The sequence below is a fragment of the Rana temporaria genome, chromosome 9, assembly GCF_905171775.1.
Source record: "Rana temporaria chromosome 9, aRanTem1.1, whole genome shotgun sequence".
Lineage (NCBI taxonomy): Eukaryota > Metazoa > Chordata > Amphibia > Anura > Ranidae > Rana > Rana temporaria.
The window spans coordinates 58,056,285-58,079,362 of record NC_053497.1 but is presented as its reverse complement, the minus strand read 5'-3'; the positions used below and the strand labels follow the sequence as shown (position 1 = coordinate 58,079,362).

General features: G+C 45.7%; 1 protein-coding gene across 1 annotated transcript in view; it reads right to left on the bottom strand.

Annotated features, from left to right (window-relative positions):
• The window catches only part of CLPTM1 (CLPTM1 regulator of GABA type A receptor forward trafficking), a 45,525-nt gene extending 22,900 nt beyond the window's left edge, over positions 1-22,625 (bottom strand). The window contains exons 1-4 of the mRNA XM_040323568.1: positions 22,495-22,625; positions 6,451-6,575; positions 2,064-2,187; positions 1,428-1,586 (exon numbers count right to left, since the gene is read on the bottom strand). Coding sequence (XP_040179502.1) covers positions 1,428-1,586; positions 2,064-2,187; positions 6,451-6,575; positions 22,495-22,587 — 501 coding nt within the window. The 5' untranslated portion in view covers positions 22,588-22,625. The remainder of the gene's footprint in view (positions 1-1,427; positions 1,587-2,063; positions 2,188-6,450; positions 6,576-22,494) is intronic.
• Positions 22,626-23,078: the final 453 nt, after the last annotated feature.

Below are 23,078 nucleotides of genomic sequence, written 5' to 3'. Positions count from 1 at the left end.
CCTGAGGTCAGTCACTTCACTGAGTATCCGCTTAAGGACCAGCGCACAATGATATACGTTGGTACAGTGGCACGGCTGGGCAGATGGACGTAATTGTATGTCCCCTTTGTGATGCAACATTGTGGCCTCCGCAAGCTCCACGAGTCCGACCGCAGGTCCCGCGGACTCTATGTCCACAGGGATACCCGCGATCATCTCACGGAGAGGAAGAACAGGGAAATACTGATGTAAACAAGACACTGATCACAGCTTCCTGTAATAGTTAGCAGTGATCAGTGTCGTGTCACACATAGCCCATCCCCTTACAGTTGGAATCACTCCCTAGGACACACTTAACCCCTTCAGCGCCCCCTACTGGTTACAGGAAGAGAGTTGCCGCTCCAGGTGAGCTCACTAAGGTAATTGATGTCCACTCAGAAGCAGATGGGTGCTGGCAATGCACTGGATGTGCAAAAACAATAAGGATATGGACATAGCTAATAGCTATGATTAAGCATTGGCACTCAATGCGAAACGCGTTAGCTGTTTATCCCACTGTGTGCTGATACCTGTAGTGCATTTTTTCCTGTACCCAATAAAGGGCACGTCTTTTTCAAGTTACTGGAGTGCGGCTGTCCATATCCTTATTGTTTTTGCACGCCCCCCCTACTGGTTAACCCCTTCACTGTCTGTAATTTTTACAGTAATGCGTTTTTATAGCACTGGTTGCTGTATCAATGACAATGGTACCAAAATGGCGTCAAGTGTTTGATGTGTCCGCCATAATGTCGCAGTCACAATAAAAATCACCACCATTAGTAGTAAAAAAAAAAAAAATTATAAAAATGCCATAAAACTATCCCCTATATATATTTTTGGGGGATATTTATTATAGCAACAAGTAAAAAATAGTGTTTTTTTCCTCAAAATTGTCACTCTATTTTTGTTTAAAACGCAAAAAATAAAACCTGCAGGAGGTGATCAAATACCAGAAAGCTCTATTTGTGAAAAAAAAAAAAAAAAAAAAAAAAGGAAGTCAATTTTGTTTGGGAGCCACGTCGCACGACCGCACAATTGTCAGTTAAAGCAACGCAGTGCCAAATTGCAAAAAGGGCTCTGGTCATTGGCCAGCCAAATGGTCCGGGGCTGAAGTGGGTATATGTAAGTGTTTACTACAACATTCATTTCTAAAGGCAGGAGGGACCATAATGTGCACATAAGCGGATCTCCTAAACAATGTTCTCTGTTTAGATGGTAACTTAACATCAAAGTTCTTCTTTAACACAAAGAGATGCTCGTTTATTATACAAAGCATTTCAATGGAATTAATGCACATTTGAAGAGGAACCCATCTCCCAGTATTCTTGCATCAGATATCTGATCCTAATCTACAAAACACCGATATTCCAGTGGTGAAGAGCTCATTAAACAATCCAGAAGAAGCTCACCTCTGGAACACTGATTTCTGAATACTGCTCATAGCAGCCATCTCCATTCTCACCACTGCCCCAGTCTCCGTACACCAAGTCCCTTTGCTCCCAGAAGAGCGCTGCAGTGGAGTTAAACTCTGTGAAGTGTTCATTCTCCGACAAGAAAACATGAAGGTCCTGTAATACAAGAATCAAACATCAATCATAAGAAATAGAGGAGCTTTAAAAGGAAACTATCAAATCAAAATTCTACCATATATCATGTAGTTCTTTTACGACAAAGCTCGTTAGGCCTCATTTACAGTTGCGGGGTGGTAAAACCCTGCAGACTAAGAAGATCATCTCTCTGCATGTTTCTTTTTGGCACCTATGGATGCAGAATATATCATTGGCCCAAAGCACCACCCCTTCTTCCCCCACCTCAGTGCTGCTGTGCAGGGCATTACAACAAACCAAAACCAAATCAAATACAGGTACCTAAACGAGTGGCATTGAAAAATACCTTTTCATGAATAAGTACATAACGGCAATCCTGAGGGTTTACTTCATATCTGGATGGAACAGAGCTTTAAATCTGTGGGCAACCCAAAACAACCCTCTAAAGCTGTATTTGCACCCTCGTCAATGCTAGTGGTCTGGATGTAACAAGCATACCATTAAAGTGTCTCTCGGAAAAAGATTGCGGCTTGGTGGCCGGGCAACCCCGGTGGATGTGGCTGTGTCCTGGGGTGACGAGCCTCTGCGAAACCAACTGCTGATGGCCCATATTATAAAAATCCTGTAAAAGAAAGAAAAATGGACCTTATATAAATATCTGATTACTACCGTTACAAATTCACAACAGTTCAGGTTACAGTTCCTCCCTGTGCAAGACTTCACTCTATGAAAACAGCATCCTTACCGACTACTGTGATGCATTGCCACCTGCTGGTCACAAATGGTTGTCATCCTCATACCTTAGAAAACCATGCAGTCATTTCTTGGCTAAAGGGGGATGCAATACATCTATGATACCTGAACAATCTTTAAACACCACCAGAAGAAATTAATGGAATTGGAAGGTGGCATGGAACAAATTCTAAGCTATGTTCAAAGTGGCCCACACAGGAAAACAGTTTTACCATGGGGGCATTTGTCAGTGAAAGCTCAGGCTGAGCATGGTACAATGCGACTCAAACGGGTTACCCTTTTCTGTTATTTTGAAGTGTCACAGACACGTCATTCATGCCACTGCACAACACCACATTGCATTCTGCCACAGAAAAATGTTTCCACACTGCACATCGTCATTATGGTGTGAACGGGGCACCTAGAAGACGATTATTTTCTATGTGTCCTAGTAATGACCTGCGTTTATGGAGTGCAGAAAATGCATGTCACTGCAAATGGTGTGATCAAGCTTAGTTAATTGTTATTAATGAAATGCCAAGAATCAATCCCATGGCTGGTAAACCATCTGCACAGAATATCTCACCTGTGCAGACAGTTTACTGGTGATGCTTCCAGGCTGCAAAGCACTCTTCCCAACATAGAGCCTTACAATATCTGACAGCATTAGGCCTGTCAGACTGCCAACGTAGAAACTGGTAGAAGAGCAGCAGTGGGCACCCAGAAAAGACACACAATTTGACTCAGCTGGAAATTCTGGATTATTTTAATGTTTCTGGTGCCTATTGAATAACGTGTTTGCTCAGAAGGGACAATAGTACCTACACTAGTTACAGCAGAATTATATTACCTCTTAAAATGGTATGGTGAACGAATCTTCAAGTCTGCATACAGATAAGTCTTTCAGATCTAAAGGGAATCTGTTCCCCAGTGTGACAGCATGCATACATACACATGCATCTATGGATACGTGTTTAAGTGGGCAGAATATGCACACAAACTTGGTACCAAAACATACAAAGTTTCAGCAAAGGAGCTGAAAGATGAACACATCGAATCCCAGCTGGGGATCACTGTCATTTGACAGTGATCGCCATTAAACAGGGTGTTGCAAAAAACAAACAAACAGGAAACCATTTCTTGAAGTTTATTAAGGAACACAGGTTTCAATTATTCAGAGACAAGTGGGGACACCTGATCATAAAGCATCTTGGATGCCTGGGTAAGTAATGTGGTGTCCAGGAGCTACATGCTACAGTCTTGTTTTCTGCCTCCACCCGGCTTCCTGTTGTAAAACCTGCCCACTTCTCTCCAATTCACTTAAAATACGGTGTTCCTTAAGGCCCTTTTAACACTGTCGATTTTTTAGGTGGACCTGAACGGATGCTCTGTGCAGGTCTATGGAGCCACAAGTGTCAGCAGTGACATGCCCGCTGACATCTGACCCACCCCGAGTGTGATGGATGGAAACCCTAATTTTCCATCTGTCTGGCAGATCGGATTAAAACGGACTCCAAGGTCCGTCTTCATCTGAACCCCCATAGGGGAAAGCGGCGTTCTGACAGGACGGTCCCTGCGCATTGTGCAGAGACCGACCTGTCATCTGCCTGCTCATCAGGGATCGATGGAGCGATCCCCGCTGAGCAAAGCGGAGTCCGTACACAAAAAAAAAAAAAAAAAGATACATTTTCCAAGAGAATTCTTCAAGAAGGAACTGTCGGTATTATGAAAATAAAAATGCAGCAACAACCCAAATCTGCATTTGTCCCCTGCCGGCTCTAAAGTGAGAGCTGAGCAATCAAACACCACTGATCGCTCAGCTCTCCCATCTGGTCTGAGCAGAGAGCTGTGACATACGTATGCCATGTATGGGGAGCGTTCGGGCATCCTTTCTGTTGCTGTCAATGGTGACAATACCCACCGAAACCCTACACACAAATACCTGGGAGACTTTGAATCCACTTACTGTGCTCTTTTTTATGGGCATCCTATATATGAAGACTGCATGTATAGGGAACTTCCCTTCCCTGGTTAACAAAGGGTGTATTGTTTGTACACACACTTTTCAATCAGCACAAACTCTCCTGGGCATACTTGTGTAAGAGGACTACAGATCACCACCATGTTTAGAGGCGATCTTGGTGTCACCACTGACAGCCACAGCTTTGTATAAAGGGGCCTTCCCCACACGAAAGATTTATATCGAATGTGGATGTCCCTCCAGGAATACCTATGTCCTCTGGGGTGGGTCATTATATGCTCCGGTCCCTGGCTCTATCCTCTGGCACTATTCCCTATGTCTCATGACAACCTTATGTATATACCATCTGACAATGTATGTGTAAGCAACGCTCCTGAAGAAGCGGGTAATACAAAAAGCTGCAAAACATGTTGAGCAATCTAAAATCAATATATTATGGATGGTATTGATATTCTATCTAAAATTATGGGATGTTTAGCTACTCTATATTTGTCATGATCAAATAACTTTATTCTATATGTAACATTTATCTTGTCTTTGTAATAAAACTTTTTTTGTATCATCTTAAATTTTACCTGATATCAGTTAATATACGTTACCATTAAAGTGCAAACCCCAGCTTTCTTCCAATTTCTCGTTTAAACTTTGATGGGACGAAGGTACCACTTATAAAAATTTATATTTTGTACTTCTGACAACTATGTTCTCCAGAACACAAAGCACAACAAACTGGAATCTGCGGTCATAACTTGGTCTTGGGAGTCAGATGCATTAGCAGGTCAGGTTCAAGGATTCCTGGCATTCGTCCCATACCGAGAGTCTGTGCTGAGGACTAAGCCTAAATACTTAGGAGTTGGATCAGAGCCAAAGCAGACATCTAAAAGGTTCAGCATCCAATCAAATCTTTCCGGACCTGTACCGTCTGATGGATATTTGATACCAGCTTTTGAGCCGATAGTTCCATAAATAGAAGGTCGTCGTCATATCTCACAATGGGGATACCCCAGGCCCTCAACTACCCAAGAACCCGAGCCAGCACCCTTGGTAAATACTATGGAGGTTAATAGACTAAATGGCCACATCAGAAACTGGTAGTGAGGGATCCTCTACTGTGGACCAAGCTGGAAAAATTGGGATGTGTAGGCATTCTTAATATTATTTGAAGCCAGAAAGTCCCTCTGATGAAACAAATCAATTACCAAGCAGGTGGACTCCATCCTGAATTTCTGTGCTCTCAAAAATTATTGAGACCCTTTATGTCTGGAAGGGACCAGACATCTCCATTTGGCTAGGGATCGGTAAACAGGTTGGTATGGAAGCCACGAGACCTTTATCCTCCCACCACACGTACAATGACCCTTTCCCAGAGCTGCAAGGAAGACTGTTCTTTTTTTGGGGATGAACGCCACGCCCTTCTGAACATCTCGACTGCACTATATCACTTAGCATGTACAATTTTGCCTGCACCACCCAAAAACACAGAGGAAAACTGCCACATGCTTCAACACAGAGGCACTCACCAGTACATGTTGCAGTGTCAGAAGGCCCAATCTTCACAGCTTGCTCCCCCTCGTAGGACCTTCAGGTACTCAAATATGCCACCCTTTCCCTCAAGGGAACCAATACCATGGAACCTATAAAGCAGGGGTAGGCAACCTCGGCCTTCCAGCTGTTTTTAAACTACAAGTCCCATGAGACATTGCAAGACCCCAACAATCACAGGCATGACTCTTAGAGGCATAATGGTATTTGTATTTCACCACAGCTGGAGGGCTGAGGTTGCAAACCCCTGCTGTAAAGCAACCGGCCAGTGAGGTCAATCGATATATCATACCCTAGATATGTGGCACTGACCGGCATTATTACAGTCTGTCTCCGTTCTTGCATGCGGATTCCAGGTATGTTCGCGGAATCCAGGTATGTTCCTCTTGAACTTCAGGCCACAGGCAACCCATCCAAGTGAAGCATTTCCCTACCCCAGCAGGGATGTTCAAAATACACATTGAGGCTTGACTGAACGGGTGTGGCTATGCCTTGGCAGGGAATTCCTTCTTTTTTGGCTAGAGTCAATTCAACATAATAATGCAGCAAAACCAAAATAGTCATGAATATTAAGTACCCTGTGATGTACGACAGAGAAATGATAGAAACCATTCATAGTAGCTCACTTACCTGAAGAAAACTCCTTTAATCACCTGCCATGCATTGGGGGGAGGTGGCTGTGGCGGCTGCTCGTTTGGATTCTGTTGGTCAGGAACAACAGCTGCTTCAGTGCCGACAGAGCCATTGATGCTGGCCTGAAAGAGACAATGACACAATGAACTATCAAAGCAGTGGGACCTAAAGTTCAGGACATGCAACACAGCTGGGTTATACAATATATCCTCACTACATTAGCTTTCAGCTTCTGAACCTTAGTTTGGTTACTTCTGCCAAAAGGTGTTGGGGCAGCAAACTTTTCTTACATGTTCTATACACTTATTACTGCTGAAAAGTTAATTCATCTGAAGATCTGAAAAATCAATAGTAATTTAAGGAGACCCTGACCCCAAGCTCAGACCTGGCAATAAGTGGTTTAGGCACCAAGCACTGTGCTGCCAATCAAGGAATTGGCTACCACTATTCTGTCAAATCTGGAAGTGTTTTTTTTTTGCCCAATCGAAGGAGGTGGGCTGGTACGGCACTTGCTATTCAACCAGAGTACAACTTTTTTTAATTCTATGAACATAAGCAGGGATCAGATTATAAAACAATACGTTTTTCAGTTCATACAAAACAGAAAAGCCAAAAGAGGCTTTGTTCACATGTTTTGAGTCGCATCCAATTCATATTACATGTGAACCAAAGCGGCTTTCCATGGAGCCAGCTCACATATCTGCAGTGCAGCGGCAGAGCGAATTCACTGCAAAATTTAAAAAAAGTCCTGTGTGTTTTCAGAGCACTGCGGTGCAATTCAGATGCAAATTACAGGCTCATTGCCTTCTATGGGAAACACTTCTCATCAGTTTTGAACACGAATTAAGAAAAAAAAAAAAAATGAAAATGCAGGGAAAAGGTTCCTGCTCCATTTGTCAAATCGCAGGTGCACGGAAACCCAAGTGCAGTGCCAAACGTGGGAAGCAGCTGCTGCGATTTTCAGTACGTGCGGGTACCATTAGGATTAATAACATGTGCACACATCTCGTGTTTTTCTGTGCAGGTGCTTGTGGAACAGGTGAAGACCCGTAGCAGGAACCACCCACACAAGTGTGAACCAAGCCCTACACTTATGGCCCGTAAGGGAAAAGGGAATAGCCACTCCTGGTCAGGGCTGTGTTCTGCTTTTACAGGGAACGCATGTTAGAGAACCAGTAAGTGTCCAAATAAAAAAATTCCAACAGGAGTTTTATAAAGCACTAAAAGAAGTTGAAAAGTATGATCGCTCATCAAAACTTACTGTTGAAGAAGCCATCCTTGTTTATCCAGAGATCGTTAGTGATGTGGCCAGAATAGTTACTGCAATGCCACCCACCCAAGTCAGTGTCGAAAGATTATTTTCAGCCCTAAAAATAATAAAGTCTGACTTAAGAGACTCTATGAAAGAGGATCTGGCAGAGGCAATTCTCTTCCTTAGAACTCTACATTGAATTGATTTGCATTTGCTAAGCCTATAACTACATTTCAAGATTAATATAAACCATTTCTAGGTTTTACAGATTTTGTTTTTGGTTCATTATAGATAAGCTTTGTTTTTGTTCTAAAACAACCAAATAATGTGGTTTGTATTTTTGAACTGGTAAAGATCCTGTTCCTGATGTTTATGCCTGCTGCTACTATCCAGCCACTTGATTGTTTTCATTGTGTTTGTCTTTTGCTTAAACTGTGCAATACAGTAGACTGTTGGCTTCCCAGCCAGTAGTCCTGTGGTAGGTTGCGTTTCTTTCCCTCAAGGAATGTATAAAATACATTCGCATATTAATACAGAGGAGTCGGGGAGTCGGAAGTACATAAAACTGAGGAGTCGGAACATTTATCTACCGACTCCACAGCCCTGCTCCTGGTGGGAACCCAGATGAATATCCTGCGCTGTAGATAACTCAGGTGCAGACAATGCACTTAGCAAAGCAGGAACAAAAATTGTCTCTGGACAGCCGCACTCTGAACAAGTTGTAGCCTTTATTAAAAGAAGGACAGCACTATCTTCTTTTAATAAAGGCTACAATTTGTTCAGAGTGCAGCTGTCCAGAGACAATTTTTGTTCCTACTTATGGCCCGTACACACGTTCCGAATATCGTACAAAAACGGTTGTCCGAGGAAGAATCGTACAATAATCGGATAGTTGGTACAGAGCTTTTGAGACCCGATCACGACAATTCATCCGATATTATTTGATCGGACAAGCATGAAAATCTTCCTCATACGATACCAGATCATATGATTTTCATTTAGTCAGTATAGTTGCCATCCGAAAATACAATACAAATACATAACGTATGAGAATATGTGACATTAGTCACTTATTCAATATCTACTTGTGACTATTAAGCTAAAAAAGTCGAACTGCCATTGTGTACGGCCCATAAGTCCCGCACCCGCATAGATGTAAACAGACTTGGTGCCCAATCAAATGCGCTGCTATACTGCGTATTGTGGTTGGCTTTTCAGAAAGCATTTTAGATAGCGTGTTGCTTCCTCACCACCTGCTTTAACCCCTTGGACCCTGCAGAAGCATGTAGTCGTCGGGCGCTTGCAGAGTGGTCCCATTTCTTTATATGGGTCATGATTGGCAAGTGGTAGCACCCACCAAAAGCAACAGGGGGTTTTATTCTTGCTGCAGCACCTCTCGCTGCCTCAGCGGTGATAAACCCATGACTCAACAGCAGGGTTTTACCACTCCCAACTTTACGTGTGAATGAGCACACGCTGAACACTAAAGGCTCATTCACAAGAGCAGCAGGACTATTGTTCCCCTGAAAAGTGATCCAAGTGTGTTTGACAGGTGGTGAGGAGATGATATGTTGCCTCCTCACAACATGACATGATCTAAACCCATGACTGCCATGCAATGCATGGGATTGCGACATGGTAGTATGGCAATTAGAGGTTTAAAACAGGTGTGAGGAGGTGACACTGTGCCCACTGATCTTTGACTTCTCCCATGTTGTTCAGGTAGATCTCCACCTCTTAAAGGTCACCTACCCCTGGTCTACACTTTCACGATTTGTGCTACATTTACCTTTTAAAAAGTGTGACATCATGATTGACTAGAGGGAAATGGAGCTATGCATGGGCAACACGAGAAGCGATTGTGGCGACGTCACTTCTGCAGCCGCCAAAATAAACAATTCCCATCACGCAATGGGAATTGTAGATCCTTAAAGCGGAGTTCCAACCACAATTAGCATTTTTAAAATGTATGTCCTTCCATCCTGCGTTTTTATAATATAAATCTGGTCACTTACTATTTTACAATCCGCCGCCGATCTGCATAGATATTCAAAAAAGATAGTTTATAAAACTATATCTACACTGTTGTCATTTTGCTTGTGGGCATTGTGAAGCCTACATGCACTTACTTCCTGGAAGTCTTGGATGGGGAGTGATAATTGGACAGCGCACTGCATCCTGGGAAATTACACACATTTCCCAGGAGCATTAGAGGGAGATGATGTCAGAATCCTAGGTGGTTTCAAAGGCAGATTTCGTGGGACCGCATAGCAACAGGCATTTCCAGATAAGTAAAAAAAAAAAAAAATCTTTTTTTTTTCTTTTTTAGTCGTAAGCTACAGTTTAAAGCAAAATTGTTTTTTTGGTGGAACCTCCACTTTAAGTGGAGTTCCACCCAAAAATGGAACTTCCACTTTTTGGAATCCTCCCCCCCTCCGGTGTCACATTTGGCACCTTTCAGGGGGGGAGGAGGGAGCAGATACCTGTGTAATACAGGTATTTGCTCCCACTTCCGGGCATAGATCACCTTGGTGATCGAGGGGACCTATGTCACGTCCTGCGCCTACACTGTCCTCCCCCGCTGTCTTCTGGGAGACACACAGGTCCCAGACGACAGGAGGGACCCGTGAGGACACGCAGCGCGACTCGCGCATGAGCAGTAGGGAACCAGGAAGTAAATCCACAAAGCTTCACTTCCTGATTCCCTCACTGAGGATGGCAGTGGCAGCCCTGGACAGGTAAGTGTTCATATATTAAAATTCAGCAGCTGCAGTATTTGTAGCTGCTGACTTTTAATGACCAAAATTGTGGGTGGGTGCATTGATGAGCCTGTAAATTGCTTATAGCAGGCTTGAACGGGCCTCACAAATCAGGAGTCTCCTGGTCTGTCAATTGGCTGACGCATGTATGAAGGAGGGTCAATGTAAAATGAACTACTTGAGGCCTGTGTGTACCAGCGGCTGCAGTAGGATGGGGTTCCTACTAGTATGGTTGCAGGTTCTGCGTTTAGCAGTAAATTACAATGCATTGTTTACTTTTTTTTTTTTTTTTAATACAACTCTACTGCAAAGTGTCAAAGTAACATTTCATTCATTCATTAATTTTACTCACAGCAGAAGGTGTGGTGCATTGCAACATGCTGCGGCAAAATAAATTAGTACATGTCCTACTTTTTTTCTGTGCACACCTCTGCACTGCAGTGGTGTGAGGTAAATGCACAGGATACAATACAATTTGCCGTGCCTTGTCCATGTAAAAACTGCATTGGGCATTTCTGCCCAGCACAGCCTAATGCATTTGGTGTGAATAGGCACTTAGGCGACGCTACAAGACCAGTGGGCATCCTTACCAAGGCCCCTTTCACACTTATACAACTTGTCCCACGATTTGTGATGGCAAAGTAGCATGACAAGTTGTTTCCCATGATTTCCAATGGCAACCATTCATATTAATATGACTTCAAGTCGTTCTGACTTCAAAGTAGTCCCTGCACTACTTTGGTCCGATTTTGATGCCACTTACACAGGCATTCCCTGAAATTGCGGTAAAATCGCGCGACTTTAAAGTCGCAGTAGTATGAATGGGGCCTTAGGGAACAGAGCCATTCTAAATCAAGGAGAAATTTCTTTGTGGGGAAAGGACTGTAACGAAAATCTTGCCGAAAGGTAAGCAATGGAAATGCCAAAAAAATATCTGACAGCAGAAAGATTTTTATATCAGTTTGGCAAACCATGCTGTAACTTGTAGTTCAAAAATCAGTAAAACACAAAAGTTAGTGGACAACCTCAAACAATTACAAAAAGTGTACGACGCACACCCACATGTCTAACACAAGCATAAACACTAATTGTTAACAACTAAACACAACTTGAATAGCCTCTGTATATGGACACAATAAACAATGAGGCTTTTGTGTTTTCTTCTGAAGGGACAAAGTGGTTTCATTTCAGGGAGATACAGTGTGCTACACAACACCGATCTACAGAAATGTACGGCACCATCGATTACATGCACACATCTCCAGAAAAGGGCGACACATCTCCAGAAAAGGGCGACACATCTCCAGAAAAGGGCGACACATCTCCAGAAAAGGGCGACACAGCTAATTGGTCATATACAAAGCAATGATACACATCCAGAAACTCCCCATGTGAAATCAATGTGTTAACTGTAAATGCAGGAACAGGGTCTTATTGAACATACACTTACATTAAAGGGGTTGTAAAGGTACATTTTTTACTAAATAGCTTCCTTTACCTTAGTGCAGTCCTCCTTCACTTACCTCATCCTTCCATTTTGCTTTTAAATGTCTTATTTCTTCTGAGAAACCCTCACTTCCTGTTCTTCTGTCTGTCTCACCACAGTTAATGTGAGGTTTTCTCCCTGGTGTGGAGCGTCGTACTCGCCCCCCTTCCTTGGACTACAGGAGAGTCAGGACGCTCTACGTTGCAGATAGAGAAAGGAGCTGTGTGTTAGTGGGCGTCCTGACTCTCCTGTAGTCCAAGGGAGGGGGCGAGCACGACACTCCACACCAGGGAGAAAGCCTTGCATTACTGTGGTGAGTTACAGACAGAAGAACAGGAAGTGAGGATTTCTCAGAAGAAATAAGGACATTTAAAAGCAAAATCGAAGGATGATGTAAGTGAAGGAAGACTGCACTAAGTTAAAGGAAGCTATTTAGGGAAAAAAAAATTGTACCTTTACAACCCCTTTAAGAGCCAGTTCACACCACATGCAGGCCAGTGCGTATTTTTTCTACATCAAAAATGCATAGAAAGTAGATTACAAGGTTTTGGCATAAAAAATAAAATATGCTGCATTTTTCCTGCACCAACACTGTAAAACGCATCAACACCACAATGGAACTTGTCCTTTAAGGTAAGAAAAAAAAAAAGAGGGGTAAAAAAAAAAAAGCACCAAGCTGCATCAAAAACACGCAGGACCCTGGATCGTTCTGGCACTGAAAAAAAAGGAAGCTTTTACAGCAGACATACTCTTGAGTACGGGGGTCCATCACAACTAGCAACTGGCAACTGGTTTAGCCTCTCAGCATGCCACTTAGAACCTGAGCCAGCCGCTCTCAACCCCTCCACAGTCTGTCGCTCCAGTGAGTGCTGGAGGGGCAGAGCAGAGATCGAGTAACTGTCACCAGCTTTCTGCTCGTTGAAGACCGAGAACTGAACGATCAGCAGTCTTTAATCGCTCAGTTCTCAGTCTAAAGGCTCATACACACGGTCAGACATCCAACAAAGTTTCCCTTGGATTTTTGTCCTAATTGATTTGTCCGGCCACACCCATAGCATACACACAGTCAGACTTTTCTGCAAACTTTTCTAAAACTTTCCTAACATCACATTTTTTTTTTTTGCTCTTTTCTGCTCTTTACCGCCACCCTTTGGTTAACTTCTGCTATTGTTTGTTGCTTTTAACATTGGTTTTGAGCATGCGTATTTGCACTTTGTCCAAAAGTTGGTTGGCTTGCTGTACACACGGTCAGACAAGGCACCATCTGACTTTTGTTGCCGAAAAGTTGGTCCGTTTGCAGACCCAACTTTTTGTCGGATGAAACCCGAAAAAGTTGGTCCGATGGAGCGTACACACGGTCGGACAAATTCGAAGATTGCAGATTTTGAAGTTGGTTGGCCAAAAGTCCGACCGTGTGTATGGGGCTTTAGAAGCAACAGGGGACAGATGCAGCATTGAACCGATACTGAATCCACCCGAGTATGAATGCATTTTTTTAAGAAATGCAAACTTCTCTTTCAAGGAGCACAGTGGTTTTCCCTTCCCCCAGGGTGCTGAATGGCTAATAAAGCAGCAACACGATCCTTCATTGTATCCTCCGGCAAGCACATATGCATGCAGAGGCCATCTTGCTGCCAGTCTGGGTGTTGATGTGCGAGGATGACAGAAGATGACCGAGGACCTCCCATATCTCATGAATATTCAGAGAATTCCAAAGAGCCCAGGACAGGACCAAACATTCTATACTCAATCTTGCACAAAGGAAGGTCTTTAGTGACTGTTGTGACCTTTTTTTTTAACCCAGTCAAAGAAGCACTGTGGCCCTTTCTGAATTGTGAACGCAGCTCCATTAGGGATGATTGGCCAATCAGAATGTCTGTGACCTTACACAGGACAAACAATACCTGCAGGTGCTCTATTATCAGAATTGTCACTGCACCCAGTGTACAGAACATTCTCCTAACACAATTATTACAGCAGCACGTCTGATCTAATCCTGGTTCATAGAATACATCCGATCAGAATATTCTCCATTGCAAGTTTGCCATATTTAAAAGGTACAGGCTGAATAATTGTGTCTTATGGTGTCCTAATCAAATCATGGGAGTGCAGAGCCTGAACTGACACAAGCAATTAGAAAGCAGAATCGGAGTCTGTCCAGAGCATTCCTGGCCTAACAAATCATGTTGAATGTAGAGATAAATAAAAATCAAAAAGTTCAGATTAAACCACGTTTCCAAACATAAAAGCATGCCTGTCGTGGAAGAAACATGAAGGCCATATTTTGCAAGCAACACATACTCACCTTTCCTTCACGCTCTCCTTCCTCCATTCAGGCTCTGACAGTGATGAAAGGAAGCCCAGTGTAAGACCTGAGTCACTCAAGTTAGAGCTTACACAGGGTTGAGACTTGCCCCCTCCCCTCCTTGTAAGATCACAGGGCCAATCACCAAACATTCGAGTTGTCACCTGAGAGGGAGGAGAGTAATTCATATACCTCTCCGTACCTACAAATGCTGCTCTGGGTGGCTATATGGAGCAAAGGGGAAAAGTGTGTGCTGCTGGGAAAGTGGGAATCACAGCAAGTCTGAGAAACATATGGACACCGTCACTGCTGACCTCACCTCCTGAAAGTGCCGACTGCCTGGATTTCATGTTAAGCCAATAGATGTATTTTTCTCCAAATGAATGACCGAGAAAAAAAAAGAAAGAAAGAATGCGAGTTCCGACTTGTCAAAGCCAGCCAGGCAAGCAATATGTTCAGGAGGGGGTCAGCAATCTCAGCTCACATCATTTCCTCGGTAATGCCGCATACACACACACAAAAAAAGTTTGAGAGCTGGTTCTCAAATTTTCCAACAACAAAATCCGTTGTCGTAAATTCCGATCGTGTGTGGACAATTCCAACGCACAAAATTCCAGGCAAGCTCTGAATCAAGTACGGGACGGAAGCGCTCGGTCTGGTAAAACTAGCATTCGTAATGGAGATAGCACATTTGTCACGCTGTAACGGACTGAAAAGCATGAGGCTGAAAAGTGTGAATCGTCTCTCACCAAACTTCTACTAACACGACTGGTATTGAACTTCCCTTTAATGGCGCTGTCGTACTGGTTGTACCTCACGCGTTCTTGGCGTTGGGAATTTACGGCAACATTTGTGCGACCGTGTGTATGCAAGACAAGTTTGAGCCAACATCCATCGAAAAAAAATCCACGGTTTTGTTGTCGGACTTTCCGATCGTCTGTACGCGGAATAAGAGTTTACTTTGTATACAGTGCTCCCAAAACACCCTGCTCATTGAAATGAATGGGCAGCACTTCCAAAGCGCCCGAAAAGCGATTCGGAAGTGCGGCAACTAAGGCACTTTTAACCCCTTCTTCGGCGGCTCGCGGGGGTTAAAATAGCCCTGCTAGCCGCCGAAAAGCGGCGCTAAAACGAGCAGCGCTTTAGTACTAATGCTCGGGCAGCCCCAGTGTGAAAGTAGCCTAAACTACACAGTTGAAGTGTTCACCCTGTGAAAATATCAGTTTTCTTAACAATGACTTAATAGGTTATCCATTTCCCCGGTACCTTACACAATCTGTGAAAATGTCACTAGCTTAGTGCAAGTCAGCCACCTTTCCAGGGAGGGGGGTAATAAAGCTGAATTTAATTAGTATCAGGCCGTCACAGGGTACAAACAGACGTAGGACTAATTTCTATACTTAGAGCTGAATGCCGCTGGTTGTATTTGGAGAGCTCACTCCAAGGACAAAGAGCAGTGGGCCGTAACATACAAGATCCCCACAGAATTCTCTCTAATTCTTGCAATTTGAAAGTAGGTACCCCAACTATATGAGACAATGTAAAGCAAACGCCTTCTGCGCAAAATGTAAAGCCTATCTCTGGGAAAACGATAATCTCCACCACCCAACTGATCGCTGTATTGAGAAGAAAAGCCTGCAACACACTAAAGCCACAGTCCTATGATGCTGCAGTCTCACGTGTCCGCTCTTCTTCAGGCGTCCATGTCGCTTTCTGTCCAGGGGTGAGTTCCTCTCAGGATCCAGAAGATGAGTGACATCATAAGGGGGCTGTCAGGGAATGGAAGGTCAGGGTGCATCTGCAGTGCTGGATTTAGCAGTTCCCTGTGCCTGGAAACTGCAGCAACGAGGGAGCTGTCCAGGGTACTGCAGTAAACTGCGTCCAGGCTCATTTCTATCTGTACCCCAATTGTTCTGTGTGCAGCTACGTGTGATCAGCAGTAACCGCTGTCAGCCCAACATCAATTTAAATGGGCTGAGCAGCCGATGCTAATGGCATAACCCAGTCATTCCTACAGCAAGAATCTGAAGGTCCTTGAAGCAGTAGTCCATAAGTTGCAACAAAGCGTCCATGTGAAAGGGCCCTTATGTGTCTTACCAAATAAGAACATAAAGAAACCTTGCAGGATGGGTTAGATGAGGGCGGGGGGGGGGGGGGGGGTCATATTTTGCCTGGAGTGGGGCTTTTATAGCTATAATATGCAATTCCTCTGTCCAATCATCCTTCCTAATTTTTACACTGAAAGGCCAAAATGTTGTTAGAATAGTCTAGAGAGCATGTGGTTCCTCAGGCTGCAGCCCATTTACATCCCTTCCGATGGTTTCTACTTAGTGCTGGAATCAATGTCACTTTACAGTAGGGTTGTCCCGATAGCACTTTTCTATGACCGAGTACAAGTACCAAAACTAACCCCCCCCCCACCCCAAGTACTCGGCGATGCCGATACTTTTTTTTTTAAATCACATGCAACAGTGGCACGTGTGTCAGTATTTTTTTTATTTTTTACATTTTTTTTTTTTTTAAGGGTGGTCAGTGTGTTTTTTATTATTTTTTACAATTAATTTAATTTTTTATTGCAATTTTATTTATTATCAGCCCGGTTGGGGGTTTTGGTGAGATATCAGGGGTCTTAACAGACCTCTGACATCTCCCCTTTGAGACAGGGAAAGGGACTAGGGACACAGATTCCCCAGGCCCCTTTCTCAGCAGCGCTGAAAATGAATGGAGAGAAGACAGCGGCTCCTCTACATTTATACACTGAAACATTGTAAACACAGTTTACGATGTTTCAGTTATGTGAATGGACAGAGTCAGTGATCACTGACTCTGTACATTTGGAAAAGGTAGGGGATTTACCAGCTCCTACCTCTGCTTTCCACCCTGACAGATCAAGGGGGACAGCAGCTTGGAGGGGGAGAAGAGAGAGGGGGACTGGAGGAGGATGCGGGGACAGTCAGTGGTGATCGTGTGTGTGAGAGTTACAAGCACCGATCACCGCTGATTTCACTTGCGGTGGGAGAGTACTTGTAACTCTCCCACCGCACTGATCACCCCGACTTCCCAGGTATTGGGTGAATCATCGGACCATTTGCCTGAGTACAAGTACTCGGCCAAATTCTTGGTATCGGGACAACCCTACTTTACAGAGTCAACTGCATAACACCAGTAACCTTTTTAGTTGTCTAGAAGGGCCCTTTCAAATGGTCTATGTATTCCTCAGACAGTAAGACCCGGTTCACACTGGGGCGACACGTCCGGCGGCTCAGCCGTCTGACGAGTCGCGTCCCATTGAATGCAATGGAATGAAACCGTTCTAATAGGAGCGACGCAAGTCGCTCCGACTTAGAAAAAGGTTCCTGTACGACTTCGGGGGCGGCCTGCATTGACTTCTATACAGAAGTCGTTTTGCAAATCGCCTCTGAAGTCGTCCTCAGGACGACTTGCAGAGTCGTCCCCGAAGTCGTGCCGCTGCAGTGTGAACCGACTAACTGCACCCACTATTTACACTACAGGATCTCCCAACAACTTTTATCCCCAACAAGCAGAATGGCCAATGGAGGTGAATGGGCAATAAAAAGCTCGTTCACGTTGAAATTATTTTTGAACACTAGCTCTAGTTTACACGGTCAGATATTAGATTTTGTCACAATAAGGAATACGCGCACTTTCACCAAAACCCGTTCTTTTTTTTATTAGTAACCCACCTGTGTCCTTACCTGCATCCATGGCCCACCATACAAACTTCTGAGGGACAGTATTCAGATTTCAGTGATGGTCCCAATGAAGCCTATGAGTATCTACTGCACAGGCATGACCAGCATTTCACAGGATGATACCACGTGGTAGGCAAAGGGCGCTGGATGCAGGTACATATGCATGAAAGGGAAGGGAGGCAGAGATGAGAGCACTTTCTGTGAAAATGCCCTTTTCCTATAACCTTAGTTAAACTATCCTTTAACCTTTAGGTCTACATGACTACAAATGACTAAACAAGTTAATATGTAAAAAAAAAAAAAAAGTAATCAACCATTAAAATTACAGAATAAAGTCCAACAAAGTATAAACGCCAGTTGGTGAAAGATTTACATATGGCACAGTTTTTAGGGTGTAACATGTTCTCACTGCTGCAGCCACTCGCCTTTCCCTCCTCCCCCTGTGACAGCAGCATGGGAAGAACTTCCCTGTACTAGCTGTCACTTTTTGAAGACATGACTGCATCATACCTACGCAGAGCTCTGTGTGTTAATGAACAAGTCCCAACATCCTTTGCGGCTGTCAGCTTGTAGCTCTCAATGAAGTACCATGGTAGTTTACGATCCTTCCGGTCAGTGTATGTGCTCGCCCACACGGGATGTACGGCACACTGACAGGCCCTGAAGTAGACCTGCATGCTGATCGCTGGTGCAATGCTTTACAGGCTCCAAAAAATAATAATAATAATAATAATGAAATAATAAATCCACATTTTTTTTTACATGAAGTGAACTTATAGTCAGTATCAAGACCACACCTGCCCTGGCACAGCCATTGGCTCCCGCTGCTGTCAATCAAATCAATGACGCAGGGCACCAGGGGGGCGGGCCGAGTGAACCAGTCAGCAGCTATGGCCGCCGACTGTATCACGGGAGCGCGCCCACAAGCTAACCTCCTTGGGAGAGCGCTTCCCAGAAGAGGGTTAGCTCTTGCGGGGGGAGCCGAGACAGCCCCCGAGGGACCCCAGAAGAGGAAGATCGGGGCCACTCTGTGCAAAACGAGCTGCAGAGTGGAGGTAAGTACCCTGTTTCCCCAAAAATAAGACCTACCCTGAAAATAAGACCTAGCGTTTTTCTTCCAGGAGGGCTGCAATATAAGCCCTACCCCAAAAATAAGCCCTAGTTAAAAAATACTAAATCCTAAAATCCACTCTATTACAGTAGTATATAATGTACAATATGTGCGTTTCTGTAATATAAATGTGGGGAAGAGAGCTCCGGCTGGTCACAGAAGTGCAGAATGGTGCTATAACAAAGGTATTTGGCACAATTATATTACAGGAACACACACGTTGTACATTATATAATACTGTAATAAAGTGGATTATAGGATTTTACAAGCATTTTAACTTAGTTCACACTGGGGATTCCTGACAGGCAGGGAGGGAGAGGGGGAGAGAAGACATCACATTAAATGGTAAGACCTACTCCGAAAATAAGCCCTACTGTGTCTTTTGTTGGCATAATTAATATAAGACCCCGGCTTATTTTCGGGGAAACACGGTATATGTTTTTTTCTTTAAATAACAAAAGGAACCTTTACAACCCCTTTAAAGCGGAACTTTACCCAAACCTTGATAAAAATAATAATTTTCTTTAGCAAGGAATATACATTCCACATTAATAAGGATGCTGCCAACATTGGTGTGTGCTGCCTCCGGCATTGCTCTTGTTTCTTCTTGCTGGAGGCGGCCATTTTGCTGAAGCCCGGAGCCCCTGAACAGAGGCAATACATAAAGCGGAACTAAACCCATCGATGTTAAATTATTTTGTTTAGCCCGCTTTAGGCACCATTGGCACCTGGGAGTTTGGTTAAAACAACAAAACTGCTGTGATTCTACCCGCAAAAAACACGACAATGGCAAAACCGCAGGTTCAGACGCTATTTTTAATGGCACTTAAAATGTGGTGCGATTTCGCCACAATTTATCGCACAACAATTGCAGCAAAACCACACTGCCCTTTAGGTGCCGTTGAAAATAATGGCACCTGAACCTGCCTTTTTGCCATTGTAGTGTACTATGAGATTGTGGGCAGAACTGCAGCGATTCCAAAATGCCCAGATGTGAATGGATCCTAAAAAGGTCCAAATATATATATTTTATTTATTATCAGAAACGGGCAGCAGACCTATTCCCACTTTTATTTTTTCTGCACCCTGAAAGACTCGCTGTAATTGTATGCAAACAGACACTTGCCTGACTGTATAATGAGGGCTCACTTGCACTGGGAGGGCAGTAAACCCACATTCTTAACCGCCCCCCACAAGCTGCATAGCCAGTGGATGGGGGGGCTGTAGTACACAGGCAGTGGATGAGGGGGGCTGTAGTACACAGGCAGTGGATGAGGGGGGGGCTGGCTGTAGTACACAGGCAGTGGATGGGGGGGGGGGGGCTGGCTGTAGTACACAGGCAGTAGATGGGGGGGCTGGCTGTAGTACACAGGCAGTGGATTGGGGGGGGGGGCTGGCTGTAGTACACAGGCAGTGGATGGGGGGGCTGTAGTACACAGGCAGTGGATGGGGGGGGGGCTGTAGTACACAGGCAGTGGATGGGGGGGGGCTGTAGTACACAGGCAGTGGATGGGGGGGCTGTAGTACACAGGCAGTGGATGGGGGGGCTGTAGTACACAGGCAGTGGATGGGGGGGGGGCTGTAGTACACAGGCAGGGGATGGGGGGGGGGCTGTAGTACACAGGCAGTGGATGGGGGGGGGGCTGTAGTACACAGGCAGTGGATGGGGGGGGGCTGTAGTACACAGGCAGTGGATGGGGGGGGGCTGTAGTACACAGGCAGTGGATGGGGGGGGGGGTGTAGTACACAGGCAGTGGATGGGGGGGGGGCTGTAGTACACAGGCAGTGGATGGGGGGGGGGCTGTAGTACACAGGCAGTGGATGGGGGGGGCTGTAGTACACAGGCAGTGGATGGGGGGGGGGGCTGTAGTACACAGGCAGTGGATGGGGGGGGGGCTGTAGTACACAGGCAGTGGATGGGGGGGGGGCTGTAGTACACAGGCAGTGGATGGGGGGGGGGCTGTAGTACACAGGCAGTGGATGGGGGGGGGGGCTGTAGTACACAGGCAGTGGATGGGGGGGGGCTGTAGTACACAGGCAGTGGATGGGGGGGGGGCTGTAGTACACAGGCAGTGGATGGGGGGGGGGGGCTGTAGTACACAGGCAGTGGATGGGGGGGGGGGCTGTAGTACACAGGCAGTGGATGGGGGGGGGGCTGTAGTACACAGGCAGTGGATGGGGGGGGGGGTGTAGTACACAGGCAGGGGGTGGGGGGGGGTGTAGTACACAGGCAGTGGATGGGGGGGGGCTGTAGTACACAGGCAGTGGATGGGGGGGGGCTGTAGTACACAGGCAGTGGATGGGGGGGGGGCTGTAGTACACAGGCAGTGGATGGGGGGGGGGCTGTAGTACACAGGCAGTGGATGGGGGGGGGGGCTGTAGTACACAGGCAGTGGATGGGGGGGGGGGCTGTAGTACACAGGCAGTGGATGGGGGGGGCTGTAGTACACAGGCAGTGGATGGGGGGGGGCTGTAGTACACAGGCAGTGGATGGGGGGGGGGCTGTAGTACACAGGCAGTGGATGGGGGGGGGCTGTAGTACACAGGCAGTGGATTAAAGGGTTATATAGGCAGTAGACGGGGAAGGGTGTACATTGGTAGTGGATGGGGGGAGGGTGTGCACTGGTAGTGAATTGGGGGGAGGGTGTTAGACAGACAGTGGATTGGGGGGAGGGGTGTACACAGGCAGTGGATTGGGGGGGAGGGGTGTACACAGGCAGTGGATTTGGGGGGGGGGGGTATGTTAGACAGTGGATTGGGAGGGGGAGGGGTGTACACAGGCAGTCATGCTTTGTGGCAAAAATGATCTTCCGGTCACATTCGGCAGGCAGTACCGGCCACCCAATAGAACCCAATTAAGCGAAGGCCACACAGTGGTGCCCCTTCACTACCTGTCAAACACCTTTGAAAGGTGATCCAACAGCAGATCACTTTTCAGCGGTGCACACATAGCCTTACATGACATAGGAATCAGATCAGATCAGAGCAGCCCTGTGAAAAGGATGTAAAAGCTGGGCAGGTCCTAGAAGGATCAGACAGAACCCCCAGCGATAGACCTCCAGTCCCTGTCCAGGGGCCCACCATCTCCTGCAATGAATGAGGGGACAGAGAATAGGCCACAGTTGTGCCCTGCCCATCACATGACAGGGGGCACTTGGTGTCTGGCTATGTATGGGGGGCTTCTCTGAGCCCACTGCAATCCTCCTCTAGGTCTATATAAGGGACAGAAGGGCCAATCTTGCCTGCGGGCCCCACCGGACTGTCCATGGACAGGAGGCACCCACGTGTGGTCAGTGGAAGGCCGATTCACATTGTACTGTATGAACGTTCGCTGCTATGGTAACAGTGAGCCGCGTCCACTCCCAACATCCCCCCTCTCCTTCTATATAGAGGCCCGGCTCATCAATTCACTTACCTGAATCTCACCCCCCGGCGACGCCATCTTGCTCTTTGCTCTGTCACTGCACTCGCCGGATCTCGTGAGACGCCGCCTGGAACACAGGCACATACACTACCGCAATTCCAGCCAATAGGAACGCCTTACGTCGCCAGAAAGAGACGACGACTTCTGGCTTCGGTCACCTTGTTTGCGTGTTCCCGTGCGTGAAGCGCTGGCCGCCATGTTTACACAGGGCAATGGAATATGGGGCTAAGCGGGCGACATGTTTGAAGAGGGCAATCTTTCATTCGGGAGCAATTCGTCACACCATTATTAGTGTTACAGTTCATTGAGGGCGTAGCGTGTCACAGAGTGGCCATTTATAAGGGCGATGCTAAACTCTGCATAGACCTTTTCATTTCAGTGCGTTTCTGATATTTGAGATTTATTTAAAGGGGAACTACACAAATGCTGGGCAGCAAAACGACCTGACAGTTAAGCCTCGTACACACAATCAGATTTTCGGACGATCGTTTGTTTTTGTTGGATGCTAGTCTCATATCGAAAGTGAAGAGGTTACCATACCTCCCCACATTTTAAGATGGGAATGAGGGACACCT